Source organism: Heptranchias perlo, chromosome 19 (assembly GCF_035084215.1).
Source record: "Heptranchias perlo isolate sHepPer1 chromosome 19, sHepPer1.hap1, whole genome shotgun sequence".
NCBI lineage: Eukaryota > Metazoa > Chordata > Chondrichthyes > Hexanchiformes > Hexanchidae > Heptranchias > Heptranchias perlo.
In genome coordinates this window covers 31,810,109-31,827,370 of record NC_090343.1, presented here as the reverse complement: position 1 = coordinate 31,827,370, position 17,262 = coordinate 31,810,109, and the positions used below count along the sequence as shown (strand labels likewise).

At 38.8% G+C, this 17,262-nt stretch overlaps 1 protein-coding gene across 1 annotated transcript in view; it reads right to left on the bottom strand.

Annotated features, from left to right (window-relative positions):
• The window catches only part of LOC137335289 (tyrosine-protein phosphatase non-receptor type 1-like), a 121,144-nt gene continuing 103,882 nt past the window's right edge, over positions 1 to 17,262 (bottom strand). Inside the window, exons 8-9 of the mRNA XM_068000588.1 lie at positions 15,806 to 16,023; positions 1 to 5,207 (exon numbers count right to left, since the gene is read on the bottom strand). Coding sequence (XP_067856689.1) covers positions 4,985 to 5,207; positions 15,806 to 16,023 — 441 coding nt within the window. The 3' untranslated portion in view covers positions 1 to 4,984. The remainder of the gene's footprint in view (positions 5,208 to 15,805; positions 16,024 to 17,262) is intronic.

The following is a 17,262-nucleotide window of genomic DNA, read 5'->3' as shown; positions in this document are numbered from 1 at the left end:
TTTGCTTTCAAATTGGTTTTATTTTAGATTTATGATTTATGTGGCGCACTTGAAAGCCAGCTTGGAAAATTTAAAATGGTTCTGCAAAGTCTGTAGATGCTTAAAAAGCCTCAGACCCTATTCCTTTGTTCAATGGTTGAACAATATAAAACCGTAGAAAATCATACAATATCAATACATGCAGAAACAGCTAGTTAATGTTGCCTAGAAAATAGCAACAATACAATTATTCTTAGTCTACAAGATACTATACAAGAAAAGAAAGTAAAATACATGAAGCTGTTTACTACTTTTGTGGCAAAAAGCTAATAAAAATGTGAAACAGTCAAATAGGAACACGTTAAAAGATCACACTAGCTCAAGTAAAAAAAAAATCAGTGTATCTCAAATATTTTTTTTTAAATTATAGGTACAGAAAAGTGCAACTTTTAGCTCCCAAGTGCTTTACCTGTAATTTACAAAGAATCCAGACTGTAAAAATGGTGCAGTTTACATTTCATATGGGGTGGGCTGTTTAGCATTGCACGTTGTTCGGCAGTGCACTTAGGAGAGGACATTCAATGATCAAACTTTCTGCTTTACTGTTTTATTGAAGTCATGCTGTTGACAAACACTTAGTGCAAGCAATTAATTTATAATTTTAAAATTAAAAGCTACAATTCCATTGACATTTTATAAAAACTGTGTGCTTGACATAACAAAAACAAGTCGGTATTTAAAAAAAAAAATTGTATATATTTGGTCCAAAAGTACTTCAATAAAAACAAATAATTCCAGTTAAGTCAGACACATCCCTGAAATTTATGGAAACTAGTGTGATCTAATAGAATTTGTTGTTAACCATTTAAAAAAAAAACAATCACATTGCTGGGAAGACAACAGGAGAAAAATCACCAACAGCACTCATCTGCTCCTACCTAGAAGGGTTCTCAGCAACACTGGGCATAAAAATTGTGTCCTCTGTAAGGCCATACAAATAAAACACTGAACAGATTTCCCTATTACTCAGCCATTTAAAAATCTAGAAAATAAAAATCTAATTAACGAGAAAAATACCTTTGCATAACTTTTTCCAAGATCCACAGCTAATGTAATGTTACCCATATTGTTGCTGCAATACTTTCACTTGAATGGATGCTGGTTCACATCCTTTACCAAACTATAACACTGTGGCAAAAAGGTATTTTGTGACCACTATGTTTCAGTTTAAAAAAAGGCAGATAAGTTACCCAGACTGTGAACAGTGCAAAGGATCACCCATGGCCAGTGGTGTGGACAACTGGATGCTTTTTAACCAAGAAAAATATTTTTTGTACTTTCCTACAGTGGCCCTTGATTAGATTGTTAATGTGCAAGTTATACTTGGGAGTTACAAATCACTCCAGTTGTACTGAACCAAAAGTTTGGCCAGAAGCTTAGTTTGGCCAATAGTTTGATAAGGAGCAAATATCAATTTCAAGTTCAATTACAGCAGTAAGCTTAATTTGAAATTCATGTATGGATTATAGAGAGACAGATAAGGCTTATGTTTAGATTGGGAAGCTAAATCAAAATCAATTTTCTAAGAACTGAGCTGAAATAAGCACTTTTTAAAAAGTGTGATTAAATAAGTCATTGTGCAATTATAATTGGGGGCACTGGTTTCTATTAATCTAAAAGACACATCTCAGTGCACATGAAATGAATAGAAGGTTACGGTTCATATTATATCGAGGTAGCCATTACACTAGCTGAATACTATTCTATCTAAATGAATGGTGATGCAGTAGTTTATAATACAGCTTCCACAATATTGACCATTTAACTCATCTATAACTTCCTTCAAAGAAATGGTTGCTATATTGAATTTTGGGTTGCCCATAACCTTTAAAAGTCAGATCTTATTCTTGCTAATACCAGAACATCCCTAAGAGACCAGCATGATTCAGATACTGCTGACAGTAGCTAAAAATAAATTGTTTGATGTTAAATGATAAACTATAGTATTCAAATATTGATTATATGCTTCTTTATGGAAAATCTGCAAGACATTCTAGGCCTAAATTAAACCAAAATTCAAGAAAGCATATTTCCTTTACCCCCTCACATATTAGCATTAAACAAGTTCAATATTATTTTTATTTTACAGCTTGAATAAACCAAGTGTTCTAATTACAAATTGTAAATTTTTTTTTTAAACTACAAAGGTAATTTCATAAGCCAGTGATTAAATTTGCTGTTAATGAGAATATTGATCACTCCAAACTAAAGCAAGGTTGGATCAGGCTTCCATATCCTGTAACTGGTTATTTTACTGACCAGCCACAGGCAACTGCCAGATTTTAGTATCAACAGTAAAATGGCGATATCTGTTCAGACGACACAACAGCACACGTTCTCCACCATTCTATACCTTTTATCCTGGTTTCCTAGTTTAGCCAGAAGCACAGAATGGTCTGGGCAAGGATTTCTCCACACTTAACTTATGCTACTCTGCAAATGGTTGACATTCCATGGGATGCAAGTCCAATATGCTTGTCCACCAGGTAGAATTTGCAAAATTCAATTTGGATTTATACACAATCTAATTAAAAGGCAATCAATGAACTGATGGTTCTAGGACACAACGTCGATAGTGAACAGCACTAAATACTATAATAGTGTGCACTATACTTCCTTTCTGCCTGGAAAAGAAAAAAGTACAACTCCCTGGTAAAAACGTGAGAGCAACACTTCTAAACACTCCATGCTCACTGAATCATAATTTTTGGTGGAAAATTTACATTTTATTAATGGTCCACAATCTGTTCATAGTACCAAAATGTGCAAAATGTTCAATACCACAGTCTAATTACTTAATCTGTTCAATCATCTTATTAGTATGACCATGCTGTAAAGAGCAAGAGCTAAGGAGAATTTTAATTAAGGCATGTAGCACAGCAGCTCAATAGCTTGTTTACATTAAAGCGGCTACTTAACATTTTCTGTCATTTCAGAGGTATACAAACACACCCACCTTTGAATTTTACTGTACATACACCCAAACTACATAATTATTAGTTTAAAATCTTACAGTCTGAGCTTTATTCACTGCTCACTTCTGCTAGATTGAATATTACAAACATCTCTGTATTGAGGGCTTAACATTGACCCAGGTTTTTAAAAAGTAGAATTTGCTGGTTGAAACTCTACCACAGTGTCTCAGCTAGCCAAAAACTTGGCAATGTATACAATAAAGGGAGTCATTAGATTAGCAGGTCACATTCCTGTATCAAGATGCAGGAGGCCAATTGAGAGCCATACCTGAAAAAATTACCTCCAAAAGTTGTGTCTTATCTGCCAAATTTAAACACTTGTAGAACTGTCTTGTTTAAGACAGCAGAATGTGAGAAGTGAACAAGACCTGTAGACAGTTTTGGAATGTTTGAACTAGATCCTACGTACTTGAAATGTGACAAACATCTCAATTACACCAAATAGAAAAAAAACCTCTTAATATATATACACACATGCCGTGATAGATTCAAATACAGATATGCTAGCTTTTATACAAACACCCACCATAGAAATCAACCACTGAAATATTAACTTTTCAGTGTCCGTCTCATAACCACTGCCACCATTACCAACCAGAACAGTCATGCAATTATTTTCAACATGTGCTACTCATGTTCACAGTAGTAATTAAGATATACATCTTTCATCTTCCAAGCAATTTCATATTTAATGATGCTAATGGAGTCTGCATGCATTCTACTACACTGATGTTCAATGTACAACTGCCAGGATACAATATACATCCAGACCATTGACAATCATTCAACAAAGCAATTCTATAGCTTACACACTGATTTCCTACTATTATATATTATTAGTATCCCCATATTTTGATATACATGATCCAAAAATGTCTAATTCTTATATCTTCAAGACAACATAACTATATACTGACTACTTACAATTTTCCCTCAGATTAAGTACTGGTACCCTATACTTTACAGGGCGGGTGGTGCTCAGCTTCCAGTACTGGCATGAGGTATCTTATTTTACTTTTCTATGAGCCCTTGATACAAGGCTCTAATTAAAAATATATGCTATATTCCTAATACATTGGTGGTTAAAAAATTGTTGAATGCAGTTATACCTGTTACAAATAAATATGGAGTGAAGGATACTCGGTTGCAGACGTAATGGTCTAAGTTTTATCTGTGGTGCAGCTGTAAAAATGCTGGTGGAAATGTTTTGCATTTTGTTGCATTACCCCTCCCCCATTATATGGTCGCTGAATAGGGAAAGGTTAAAAGCCAGTTAATTCAATTTGCTTTCAGACGGTTTGTGCAGGCAAGAATGCAAGCACAAGTGTAATAGAAAATGGTTAACAGACACAGCTGAAGAGGACCATTTTGCTGGGATACCCTGAGCAGCAGTGGATGCCTCTTTGCAGAACTTTTTAAACAAAAGCAGCAGTGCATTGCCACAGCTTTGCTGAGATTAATGCAATTTCACCACATGCGCAGCCCAAACATATGAAAAAAATATATTTTTGACTACATAAATGTGTCTGGTAAGAAAACAAAAGGTTAACATAAATGCTACATTTTGTTTCCCCAAGAACAATGGGCATTTTTCAGATTTGGATGAAAAAAATGGCACAATTGACATTAACATTGCAAGTATGCTAGGGTTACATGTAGGATGTATATTTTTCTGAACATGATTCTGAATTTCTGAACATTAAAACACAATGTACAACACCCTCCTCCCTCCCTCCCCCCAAACCAAAAAAAAAAAATCTATTTGGCATTTTCACTGCTTTCTCCTGAATATTCAAGGCCCTGAGATTTGAATGTTATGCTCTTGGGACCACGGGGCTAAAACAAATCCTAGTGCATCATCCTCATCTTATCCCTACAATCCCACCCAAGCTCCAGCCTCAGAAACTAGGTTTGCTTCTTAAGACATGGACCCTCCATAATAATACACACATTATCCTCTAGGGTATTTGTCAATGGAAGCATGCCCTGTAACAGAGGTAAGCCCCAGCTGTAAGAGCAGTGACCACACATACATTAACCACAAAAGGTTTCCAATGTAACCATGAGTTTTCCTCCTCCGCCACCTCATCATCATCATCCTCTTCACTTCTTCCAGGATTCACCTGTTCACTTGTCTGTGTGGGCATAGATGCACTTTCTCCAATGTGCCTTTTCCGAAGTTCTGGTTCTGAACTGAAAGGAGACAACAAAAAAAAAAACAGGATTGAGAACTGTACCTACTTTATATTACCAGCTGATGGTTTCTATATCTGATATGCTGTAATACCTATATCCATCTATAATCTATTTTGGCTGTGCAACTCATTACAATATGATCAACAGCTCTACCAAAGAGCATTTTTAGGCAGGGACAAAAAATTTTCCACATTTTTTCAGTTGTGGTTCCATACTAGATAAAGCTGAAATAGCAATTAAAAGAGCAGATTTCACTAGAATGACTGACCAGTTGGAAAGGAGTTGAAGTTAGTGGTCAATTTACTTGGTGTTCACTCTACATTGATTTGGGATTGACCCTGGAAAGAAACCTATTAAGAAGTGGCTTTACTTTCTGCTTGGACTAATCTGCAGAGGTAATTTAGGCAGGTATGTGTCGGTCTACTCCGTCAGTATATAACAGGTGTAAAAATTTGAATACACTGGTTTTTGGTGCCTAAATCAAACTTACTTGGTTTCTTGGATGTAATTAGCAGCATAGTACTTTTAATGTATCATAGTGGGTTCAGCACAAGAGGCCATTCGGCCCATTGTGCCTGTGCCTGTTCTTTGAAAGAGCTGTCCAATTAGTCCCATTCCCGTGCTCTTTTCCCATAGCTCTGTAAATTTTTTCCCTTCAAGTATTTATCTAATTCCCTTTTGAAAGTTACTATTGAATCTGCTTCCACCACCCTTTCAGGCAGTGCATTCCAGATCATTACAGCTCGCTGCGTAAAAAAATGTTTCCTCATGTCTCCCTCTGGCTCTTTTGCCAATCACCTTAAATCTGTGTCCTCTGGTTACCGACCCTTCTGCCATTGGAAACAGTTTCTCCTTATTTACTCTGTCAAAACTGTTCAGGATTTTGAACACCTCTATCAAATCTCCCCTTAACCTTCTCTGTTCTAAGGAGAACAATCCCAGCTTCTCCAGTCTTTCCAAATAACTGAAGTCTCTCATCCCTGGTACCATTCTAGTAAATCTCTTTTGCACCCTCTCAAAGCCTTGACATCCTTCCTAAAATGTGGTGCCCAGATTGAACAGAACACTCCAGCTGAGGCCTAACCAGTGTTTTATAAAGGTTTTGCATAACTTCCTTGCTTTTGTACTCTATGCCTTTATTAATAAAGCCAAGGATCCCATCTGCTTTTTTTAAAAAAAAACAGCTTTCTCAACTTGTCCTGCCACCTTCGAAGATTTGTGTATGTGCATCCCCAGGTCTCTGTTCCTGCACCCCCTTTAAAATTGTATCATTTAGTTTATCTTGCCTCTCCTCATTTTTCCTACCAAAATGCATCTCTTCACACTTCTCTGCATTACATTTCATCTGCCATGTATCTGCCCAATTCACCAGTCTATGTCCTCCTGAAGTTTGTTACTGTCCTCCACACTGTTTGCTATATTTCCAAGCTTAGTGTCATCTGCAAACTTTGAAATTGTACCCTCTATACCCAAGTCCAGGTCATTACTATATATCAAAAAGGGCAGTGGTGCTAATACCGACCCCTGGGGAACACTTCCCTCCAGTCTGAAAAACAACCGGTCACCACTATTCTCTGCTTTCTGTCCCCTAGCCAATTTTGTATTCACGCTGCTACTGTCCCTTTAATCCCATGGGCTTTAATTTTGTTAACAAGTCTATTATTGAATCATAGAAGTTTACAACATGGAAACAGGCCCTTCGGCCCAACATGTCCATGTCGCCCAGTTTATATCACTAAGCTAGTCCCAATTGCCTGCACTTGGCCCATATCCCTCTATACCCATCTTACCCATGTAACTGTCCAAATGCTTTTTAAAAGACAAAATTGTACCCGCCTCTGGCAGCTCGTTCCAGACACTCACCACCCTTTGAGTGAAAAAATTGCCCCTCTGGACCCTTTTGTATCTCTCCCCTCTCACCTTAAATCTATGCCCCCTCGTTATAGACTCCCCTACCTTTGGGAAAAGATTTTGACTATCTACCTTATCCATGCCCTTCATTATTTTATAGACTTCTATAAGATCACCCCTAAACCTCCTACTCTCCAGGGAAAAAAGTCTCAGTCTATCCAACCTCTCCCTATAAGTCAAACCATCAAGTCCCAGTAGCATCCTAGTAAATCTTTTCTGCACTCTTTCTAGTTTAATACTATCCTTTCTATAATAGGGTGACCAGAACTGTACACAGTATTCCAAGTGTGGCCTTACTAATGTCTTGTACAACTTCAACAAGACAACCCAACTCCTGTATTCAATGTTCTGACCAATGAAACCAAGCATGCTGAATGCCTTCTTCACCACCCTATCCACCTGTGACTCCACTTTCAAGGAGCTATGAACCTGTACTCCTAGATCTCTTCGTTCTATAACTCTCCCCAACGCCCTACCATTAACGGAGTAGGTCCTGGCCCGATTCGATCTACCAAAATGCATCACCTCACATTTATCTAAATTATGTGGTACTTTATCAAATGCCTTTTGAAAGTCCATATACACATCAACTGCACTACCTTCATCAACTGTCTCCGTTACTTCAAAGAACTCAATCAAGTTAGTCAAACACGATTTTCCTTTAACAAACCCATGCTGGCTTTCATTTATCAGCCTATACTTTTCTACGTGTCAATTAATTTTGTCCCAGATTATTGTCTCTAAGTTTCCCACCACCGACATTAGGCTGACTGGCCTATAATTACTGGGTTTATCTCTCTCCCCTTTTTTGAACAGGGGTGTAACATTTGCAATCCTCCAGCAGCGTCCCCATGTCTAAGGAGGATTGGAAGATTGCAGCCAAAGTCTCCGCAATTTCCACCCGTACTTCCCTCAGTAACCTAGGATGCGTCCCATCTGGTGACTTTTCTACTTTGAGTACTGCCAATCTTTTAAGTACCTCCTCTATATTTTTATCCTACCCAATATCATTACTATCTCCTTTACTGCTATAATGGCAGCATCCTCTTCTCTCATGAAGATGATGTGAAGTATTCATTTAGTACCTCTGCCTCCACAAGATGATCTTTTTAGTCCCTAATTGGTCCCACCCTTCCACTATTTATATGTTTATAAAAGACTTTGGGATTTCCTTTTATGTTAGCCTCTAATTTATTCTCACATTCTTTGTCCCTCTTAATCCCTTTTTTAGATCTCTTCTGTACTTACTGTATGCAGCCTGGTTCTCTACGTATTATAGACCTTACATTTGTCATAAGCCTCCTTTTTCTGTTTCATTTTAATCTCTATCTCTTTAGTCATCCAGGGAGCTCTAGCTTTGGATGCCCTTTCTTTCCCCCTCGTAGGGATGTGTCTACTCTATACCCGAACCAACTCCTCCTTGAAAGCCTCCCATTGTTCAATTACTGTTGAGTACCAATTTGCAAATCAAATCCACCTGGGCAAGATCGTTTTAATTCATTGAAATTTGCCCTCCTTCAGTTAAGCATTTTCACATTTGATTGTTCCTTGTCATTTTCCATAACTATTCTAAACCTAATATTATGATCACTATTGCTCAAATGCTCCCCCACTGAAACAAACTCCACCTGCCTCACTTCATTCCCCAGAACTAGATCTAGCACTGTTTCCTTCCTGGTTAGGCTAGAAACACACTATTCCAGAAAGTTCTCTTGTACACATTTCAGGATTTCCTCCCCCCTCTTTGCTCTTTACACTGTTACTGCCCTAGTCTGTACTGGGATAATTGAAGTCCCCCATTAATACTCTATAGTTCTTGCATCTTTCTGTAATTTGCCTGCAATTTTTCTCCTCTATCTCATTCCCACTATTTGGTGGCCAATAGTACACACCCAGTAATAGCTCCTTAATTCTAACCAAATAAATTCTGTCTTTGACCCCTCAACTGCATCATCCCTTTCCAGTGCTATAATAGTTTCTTTGATTAATACTGCCACCCCTCCTTTCTTTCCTTCCCTATCTTTCCTGAATACCTTTTAGCCAGGAATATTAAGTGCCCAATCCTCCACTTTGAGCCAGGTCTCTGTTTTTGCTACTATAACATAGTCCCACGTGTTGACTTGAGCTTGCAGCTCACCAATCTTATTTACCACGCTACCTGCGTTTACACACATGCAGTCTAAACTCATCTTAGATTGCCTCGCATTTGTGTCGTCTGATCAGGTTTGCTCAATTATATATATTTGCATTTTTGACAGACAGTTTTGGGCAATTCTCTGAATTCTGTCTCGGATGTCACTTGCATAATATATTTAATGATACACATATAAGTAGCATTATTAAGGTTACCTGAAAACTACAGTGCAAAAGAATTAACTGGAAATTGGATTGTGGCACCCAAGAGCTTTGTAACAGGACTTTAGGTTTCAAAATCCTGGCAATGTGATCAGACGAAGGCCCTGTGACACTCCCAATGTCGAGTGATACATCATGTTATGCTAATACCAGAAAGAATAGAAAACCAATTGAATTTGTTGCATCAGTAACCCGGCCTTTGTCTTTTTAAGCTTTGAAAGTGTCTCCAATATTCCACCCAAGGATATTATTAAAAAGGACATTTGAGATCCATTATGAAATTTTGTCATATGCAAGTTGTATACTTTGTAGCTTTAGTATTTTGAGCATACATTAGTGACCGTAGGCTGTAAAAACTTGTTAGTGTTCAATACCTGCATTCCAAAGACACTAAAAACTTGTTTGTATGCACATGACCAAGTTAAATTGTTTGGAGGATAACTGTTAATCTTCAACTAAGGGCTGCTGCTAAGGGTAGTTTATAGAAAGGATAAAAGGGATAATGTCCACTTACAGGAATTGCTGTTAATCCACAGAGGGAGAAGGTAGTCCCATAAAAACCTGAATTATAACACTAGGTAAAATGTTCCAAGATTAGAATTTGAATTAGAAATAATTCACCGAAGCATCTTCCACATGGTAAACCTGCTGCAACAGGAAAACTCGGCTCCAGCCCAAAACATATAAATGAGAAAGTCTAAGCTTATAACGAGGACACAAGTTTTCTGAGAAACTGTTTTCAGGGAAAGCCAATATCATAAATACCATCAGTGCAGTCATTCACTACCTTGTTTTAATTGGGATAGTCCCAATTCAAAAATTCTTGTCCCTTAATTCCGCAATTTAACATCTCATTTGAAAGACAGCACCTCCAACAATGCAACACTGAGTATTGCACTGAAATGTCACATCATGTGCTCAAATCCTTGAGTGTGGCTTGAACCTACATCAAGAACAGGGATTTCACTTGGTGTCCTGACCAAGATTTGTATATTTGGATTTTCAAAAAGCATTCGATAAAGTGCCACATAAAAGGTTGTTACACAAGATAAGGGCTCATGGGGTTGGGGTAATATATTAGCATGGATAGAGGATTGGTTAACGGACAGAAGACAGTAGGGACAAACAGGTCATTTTCAGGTTGGCAGGCTGTAACTAGCGGGGTGCTGCAAGATTTGGTGTTTGGGCCTCAGCTATTTACAATCTATATTAATGACTTAGATGAGGGGACTGAGTGTAATGTATCCAAGTTTGCTGACGATACAAAGCTAGGTGGGTAAGTAAGCTGTGAGGAGGACACTGAGTCTGCAAAGGGACATAGACAGGTTAAGTGAGTGGGCAAGGTGGCAGATGCAGTATAATGTGGGGAAATGTGAGGTTATTCACTTTGGTAGGAAGGATAGAAAAACAGAATATGTTTTAAATGGTGAGAAACTATTGCATGTTGGTGTTCAGAGAGATTTGGATGTTCTCATATAAGAAACACAAAAAGTTAACATGCAGGTACAGCAAGCAATTAGGAAGGCAAATGGCATGTTAGCCTTTATTGCAAGGAGGTTGGAGTACAAGAGTAAGGAAGTCTTACTACAATTGTACAGGGCTTTGGCGAGACCTCAACTGGAGTACTGCATACAGTTTTGGTCTCCTTATCGAAGGAAGGATATACTTGCCTTGAAGGCAGTGCAACGAAGGTTCACTACATTGATTCCTGGGATGAGAGGGTTGTCCTATGAGAAGAGATGGAGTAGAATGGGCCTATAATCTGGAGTTTAGAAGAATAAGAGGTGATCTCATTGAAACATAAAAGATTCTGAGGGGGCTTGATTGGATAGATGCTGAGAGGTTGTTTCCTATGGCTGGAGAGTCGAGAATTAGGGGGCATAGTTTCAGGATAAGTGGTCGGCCATTTAAGACTGAGGTGAGGAGGAACTTCTTCACTCAGAAGGTTGTGAATCTTTGGAATTCTCTACCCCAGAGGGCTGTGGATGCTGAGTCATTGAATACGTTCACGGCTGAGATAGATTGATTTTTGGATTCTAGGAGAATCAAGGGGTATGGGGATCGGGCAGGAAAGTGGAGTTGAGGTCGAAGATCAGCCATGATCTTGTTGAATGGCAGAGCAGGCTCGAGGGGCCGCACAGCCTACTCCTGCTCCTATTTCTTATGTTCTTATCCCTCAACTACCAAAACAGATTAATAATAAGCAAACATCTGAACACCTGGAGTTGCTGTGTTCGCTTAATGCGCAGCAACTTGAAGCAGAGCTTAGAGTGTCATTCATCTCATTTGTTGTCTTTGCGCATACTTGCCTAGAAAACAAATAATTACACTTTTCATTGGCTGTGAAGCAGTTTGGGATGTCTAAGAATGTGAAGAGTACCATATAAATGCAAGATTGTTCGTCAGCTCATTCTGCACGACGACGGTGGTAGAAATTTTAAACATCTCAAATTGTTCTCCAGCTTCCTAATCATGTGAAAGATATTTTAATTGCTAATATTACCCAAACCGTTTTGTGCACTGTGTCGCGATGTCATGAATCACCAAGCAAACATTGCAACACCATGACATCATTACACTAATGAGTTATTGAGAACTCATCAAATTGCGGTAGTGTGAATCAACTCTCCAAGCCTAAATGAACTCGGGAGTGATTTGCTTAAAGTTTGATCAATGGATCCTGATGGTGCCATAGAAGGAGTACCTATCTATCCATACATTTGATTATGTATAAGGAGGAATGCAAGTTATTTTTTAGATTCAAGGTTGACTATTTTAAATACATTTGCCTTCACTGGACATATGGAACTGATCATTTACTAGAATGGTTCCAGGAATGAGGGTCTTCAGTTATGTGGATAGACTGGAGAAACTGGGGTTGTTCTCCTTAGAGCACAGAAAGTTAAGAGGCGATTTGATAGAAGTGTTCAAAATCATGAAGGGTTTAGATAAAGTAAATAAAGAGAAACTGTTCCCATTGGCAGAAGGGTCGAGAACCAGAGGACACAGATTTAAAGGTGATTGGCAAAAGAACCAAAGACGACGTGAGGAAAAGCTTTTTTCTTTAAACACAGCGAGTAGTTATGATCTAGAATGTGCTGCCTGAAAGGATGGTGGATTGTGGCTTTCAAAAAGGAATTGGATAAATACTTGAAGGGAAAAAATTTGCAGGGCTTCAAGGAAAGAGCAGGGGAATGGGACTAACTTGCAGATGCAGATAGTTTGCAGATGATACAAAGATGGGAGGGAAAGTAGAGAGTGAGGAGGACATAAAAAGCCTACAAGGGGATATCGACAGGCTGGGTGAGTGGGCGGAGATTTGGCAGATGCAATACTATATTGGAAAATGTGAGGTTATGCACTTTGGCAGGAAAAAATCAGAGAGCAAGTTATTATCTTGATGGCAAGAGACTGGAAAGTACTGCAGTACAAAGGGATCTGGGGGTCCTAGGGCAAGAAGATCAAAAAGTTAGTATGCAGGTGCAGCAGGTGATCAAGAAGGCCAACGGAATGTTGGCGTTTATTGCTCGGGGGATAGAATATAAAAACAGGGAGGTATTGCTGCAGTTATACAAGGTATTGGTGAGACCGCACCTGGAATACTGCATACAGTTTTGGTGTCCATACTTAAGAAAAGACATACTTGCTCTCGAGGCAGTACAAAGAAGGTTCACTCGGTTAATCCCGGGGATGAGGGGGCGGACATATGAGGAGAGGTTGAGTAGATTGGGACTCTACTCATTGGAGTTCAGAAGAATGAGAGGCGATCTTATTGAAACATATAAGATTTTGAAGGGGCTTGATCGGGTGGATGCGGAAAGGATGTTCCCAAGGATGGGTGAAACTAGAACTAGGGGGCATAATCTTAGAATAAGGGGCTGCTCCTTCAAAACTGAGATGAGGGGAAACTTCTTCACTCAGAGGGTGGTAGGTCTGTGGAATTTGCTGCCCCAGGAAGCTGTGGAAGCTACATCATTGAATAAATTTAAAACAGAAATAGACAGTTTCCTAGAAGTAAAGGGAATTAGGGGTTACGGGGAGCGGGCAGGAAATTGGACATGAATTTAGATTTGAGGTTAGGATCAGATCAGCCATGATCTTATTAAATGGCGGAGCAGGCTCGAAGGGCCGATTGGCCTACTCCTGCTCCTATTTCTTATGTTTAACTTAAAGAACTGGCATGGGCTCCATGGGCCGAATGGCTTGCTTCTGTGCTGTAACCATTCTATGATTCTATGTAACATTTGTTTGATGACAGGCAATTTTTATTTTGTATACTTCAGAACTTTGTCCTATATATGCAGAGAATTGTATAGAAGATCAAGCTGAACAGATGACACCTCACATCTGATTAGCCCTTTCAATCCTGTCAAATATATAAAATCCTCACAGAAATGTCCCTTTTTCTTCTCTTCCTTCCCCATCCCCCAAAAATTACAAAACCCATGATGCTCATTCGTCCATCAGAGAGCAAACATTTGATATAAACAGCTTTTTGGGGTGTGGAGGTAGGAAGATGGAAGAACAATTCAAGTTGATGTACACAGGATGAAATGAAGAGCTGCAAAGTGTCCAGTGGTTTTGTTGCAGACTTCCATCATAATTTTAATAATTGGTTTTTGCTTGTCTGCTGCAGACAGAGGGCCACTCTGTATATTGCTTTTTTAAAAAAAAGGGGGCAGGGAAGTGAAGAGTTTCTCAGAATATCTATGTATTTCCTGTGTAATAATGACACTTCTGAACACTCAGCAAATATAAACCAAATTGACCATAATTACAAACTGGTTTATAGTCATCACTACTGAAAATGTGCACCTTGCCACATGTCAACTATTCATTTGACTTGCACAGCAATACAAGTGTTCAGATAATTAAGAAAAGAATGCTATGAAGGAAAAAGTGTGTTGTACACTTCTGCTCCTCTGTGACCATTAGCTGGAAAACAAATATTGCACAGGTCTATTTCAGAACCATTTAAAGTAACAATACTCATTGAAAAATATTTTAGCAAGACAGTATATTGCTGCAATTGATTTGCTATTGTTTTTTTCCCCCAAAACTTTTGTCACAAAATTCCATAGATTCCTCTCAACTACAAAAATAAGCAATGGGAGAAAATCCTCTACGGAGAAATTCAAATGTGGTTTTGAACTTTTAATGTGTTGAAAGTGTAGTTAAATCACGGTCTTTCAGCAGGGTACTAACCATGGGGGCATCACAGCCGAGCCTAGTCTTATCCTCCCCAGATGTCCACACAATTGCACTTCAAGCAGGGACTGCTGGATAGTAATTGAGACACACGCGCAGACCAATATTTTCCCTTTTCCTTCCCTAACCCAGGGATGCAGAGACCAATTGAAGTGCCCCACCCATCACTACATCTGCACCAACACAGACCAAAGACTGAACCTGGGACTGTCTTGGTCAGTATGGCCCATTTACTCATTGGATAAACTCGCTGAACCAACCATTGGGAACAACACTAAGTAAACTTTCAACTAGAAACAAATGTGACTGAAGCAATTTTTATACTCTGACAAGTTGTTTTTGCTTTTCACCTCGTTTCAAGTTGCTGCTTAATCATCAGCCCTAGGCCCAACTGGCAGCTCACGAAATAAGTGATTCCTACAGCTTTGAATGAATGAAAAAAAATGCAAAAAAGGGAGTATCTGGTGCAATGTCACCCATTCCAGTATAAGGCAGCTGTAGCTGCATAAACTGAATCTTATTGTGGCCTGAACAAGTTTCCCTGCTACAAGTACCTGATTTCCCAAGATGATCTTGGATGAATAAAGAATGGATGGATTACTTTCTCAGGTGGAAAAATAAGCACAACTTTTGATTTAAAAGACAACAGTATAAAAAGTTAAATCATTTACTTTTAAATAACTGCTGTTTATTGAATGTATCAACTGTCATTTTGGACTCAAATACAGTACATTGCTTCAATGACTCTCGCAGTCTACCCGCAACTCAGCTGAGGCTTTCAAACAACAGACATTCTTGGTAGTTGCAATGCAGAGCTGTTGATCAATGATTAACTAAATTCAGGAAGGTCAGTCAGATAGCTGAGCTAGGAAGAGATGTATTAGCAGGCATTGCTGCTCAAAGCACCTTTTAGGAGTTTCAGTGACACACTTACTTCTATGCACCAGTAATTTAAACTTTTTTTTCCCCCCTGCAAACATCTATCAAATTTGAATAATGTACATGTGAGGGTGTACTCAAAATGCAGAACAATGACTTGTGGAATAAAAACCCTTAGTCACTTGCATAATTTTAAGTTGTTTTACTATAGCTGGTGAGTGTAGATTAGTTTTTATAAATACCTTTCCACTCTTGAGTTGGTAAGTTGGTTCATTTTGCCATCAGGGATTTCTTCCATTTTGTCTTCACATGTTCTATCATCTGGGTCTGTAAAGCATATCCTTTGGTCCGGTGTTTTTCCATTGGGCGTCTCAGTTGCCCGTTTCGGAGGCCGCGGGGGTGGAGGAGTATGCTCTGGAGGTGGCTCAAGATCTTCATTAGAAAGCTCTTTCCATTGTTCCTTAATTTAGAAGAAAGCAAAGTTTTAAAGGAAATCAAGTCGGCTGTTCATTCAAATTATTTTCTCCTCATCTCTCCGAAAGTACTGTTTTATGTTGCATTAAGGTCCATCACAGGCAGCTATTCATCTTGCTTGTACGTAGTCAGTATGCATTATGAGAGTGGGGGCAGCACAGCTCAGCCTAATCCTGTTCTAACCAGATATCTAAAGACATGGAATTTCCAGCAGGAATCAGGTGCAGAAACCACTGATTTTTCTCTTCCCTGGCTCAACACATCAGGCTAATTTTAATGGCTCCACTACTCGTTCAGCTGAGACCAGCTAACTATGCATTCAGGGACTGAACTCAGGACCTTCCTGTTCCGTAAGCTCCATTCACAACACACCGTTAACTAACCCACCCAGCCATCTGGAGAGCAGCCAGTCACTTTTTTTTTGTAGTTTTCAAATACAATACTGACATCACTGTGCCATATCAAAGGAGGATGGATTTCATGCTGATAAAGGTAAAGGCAGCAGTGCTTGGAATACTTTTTCCACTTTTGCATCCATGGTAATCATCTTCCCCAACAAGGTACATTAACCCCAACTGCAAGCCAGCATCCTCTACAAAACCAAAATGAAATTTCCATTTACCATGCCAGTCATTTTTGTGCCTCAAGTGAGACTGTTAAATCAGAACCATTTCATGTCAAGTTATGGGCAGCTTTGTGCTGTGGATTGATGCCAATTAGGAACATAGTTAAGGCTGTCCAAACTCATTTCATTTAAGACTGTTACAACTGTGGGTGGGCGAGAGGGCGAGATTATAGAAAGGTATGATCATTCCATATTCTTGGATGGATGTAAAACCAATTGAGAGTGTAGAATTCTGGCCCACTATGCCAGATATGCTGAGTTTTCACTTCTGCCATGCCACAGAAGTAAATATTGAGCAGAGGCTAGCCATTTAATTTACTCAGTAAGGCAGCTTCATAGACACAGAGCACTTTCAGCAGGTCACTTGTCTTGTGTAGAACAGGGCTTGCCACATGGATAAAATATTTATTAAAGGATTTTACACATATTACTATAAGTCATATGGTTTACACGCATCTACACATTATTGAAAACCCAAAGTATTTAAAGTTTCCTTCTATATCAATATATTAACAACTAAATATTAGGTTTTGTTGACTTTTGCTGATTATGATGGTTTAGAAACCGATGGTAAATTCTACTGTCAGTTTGGGCTAGTGT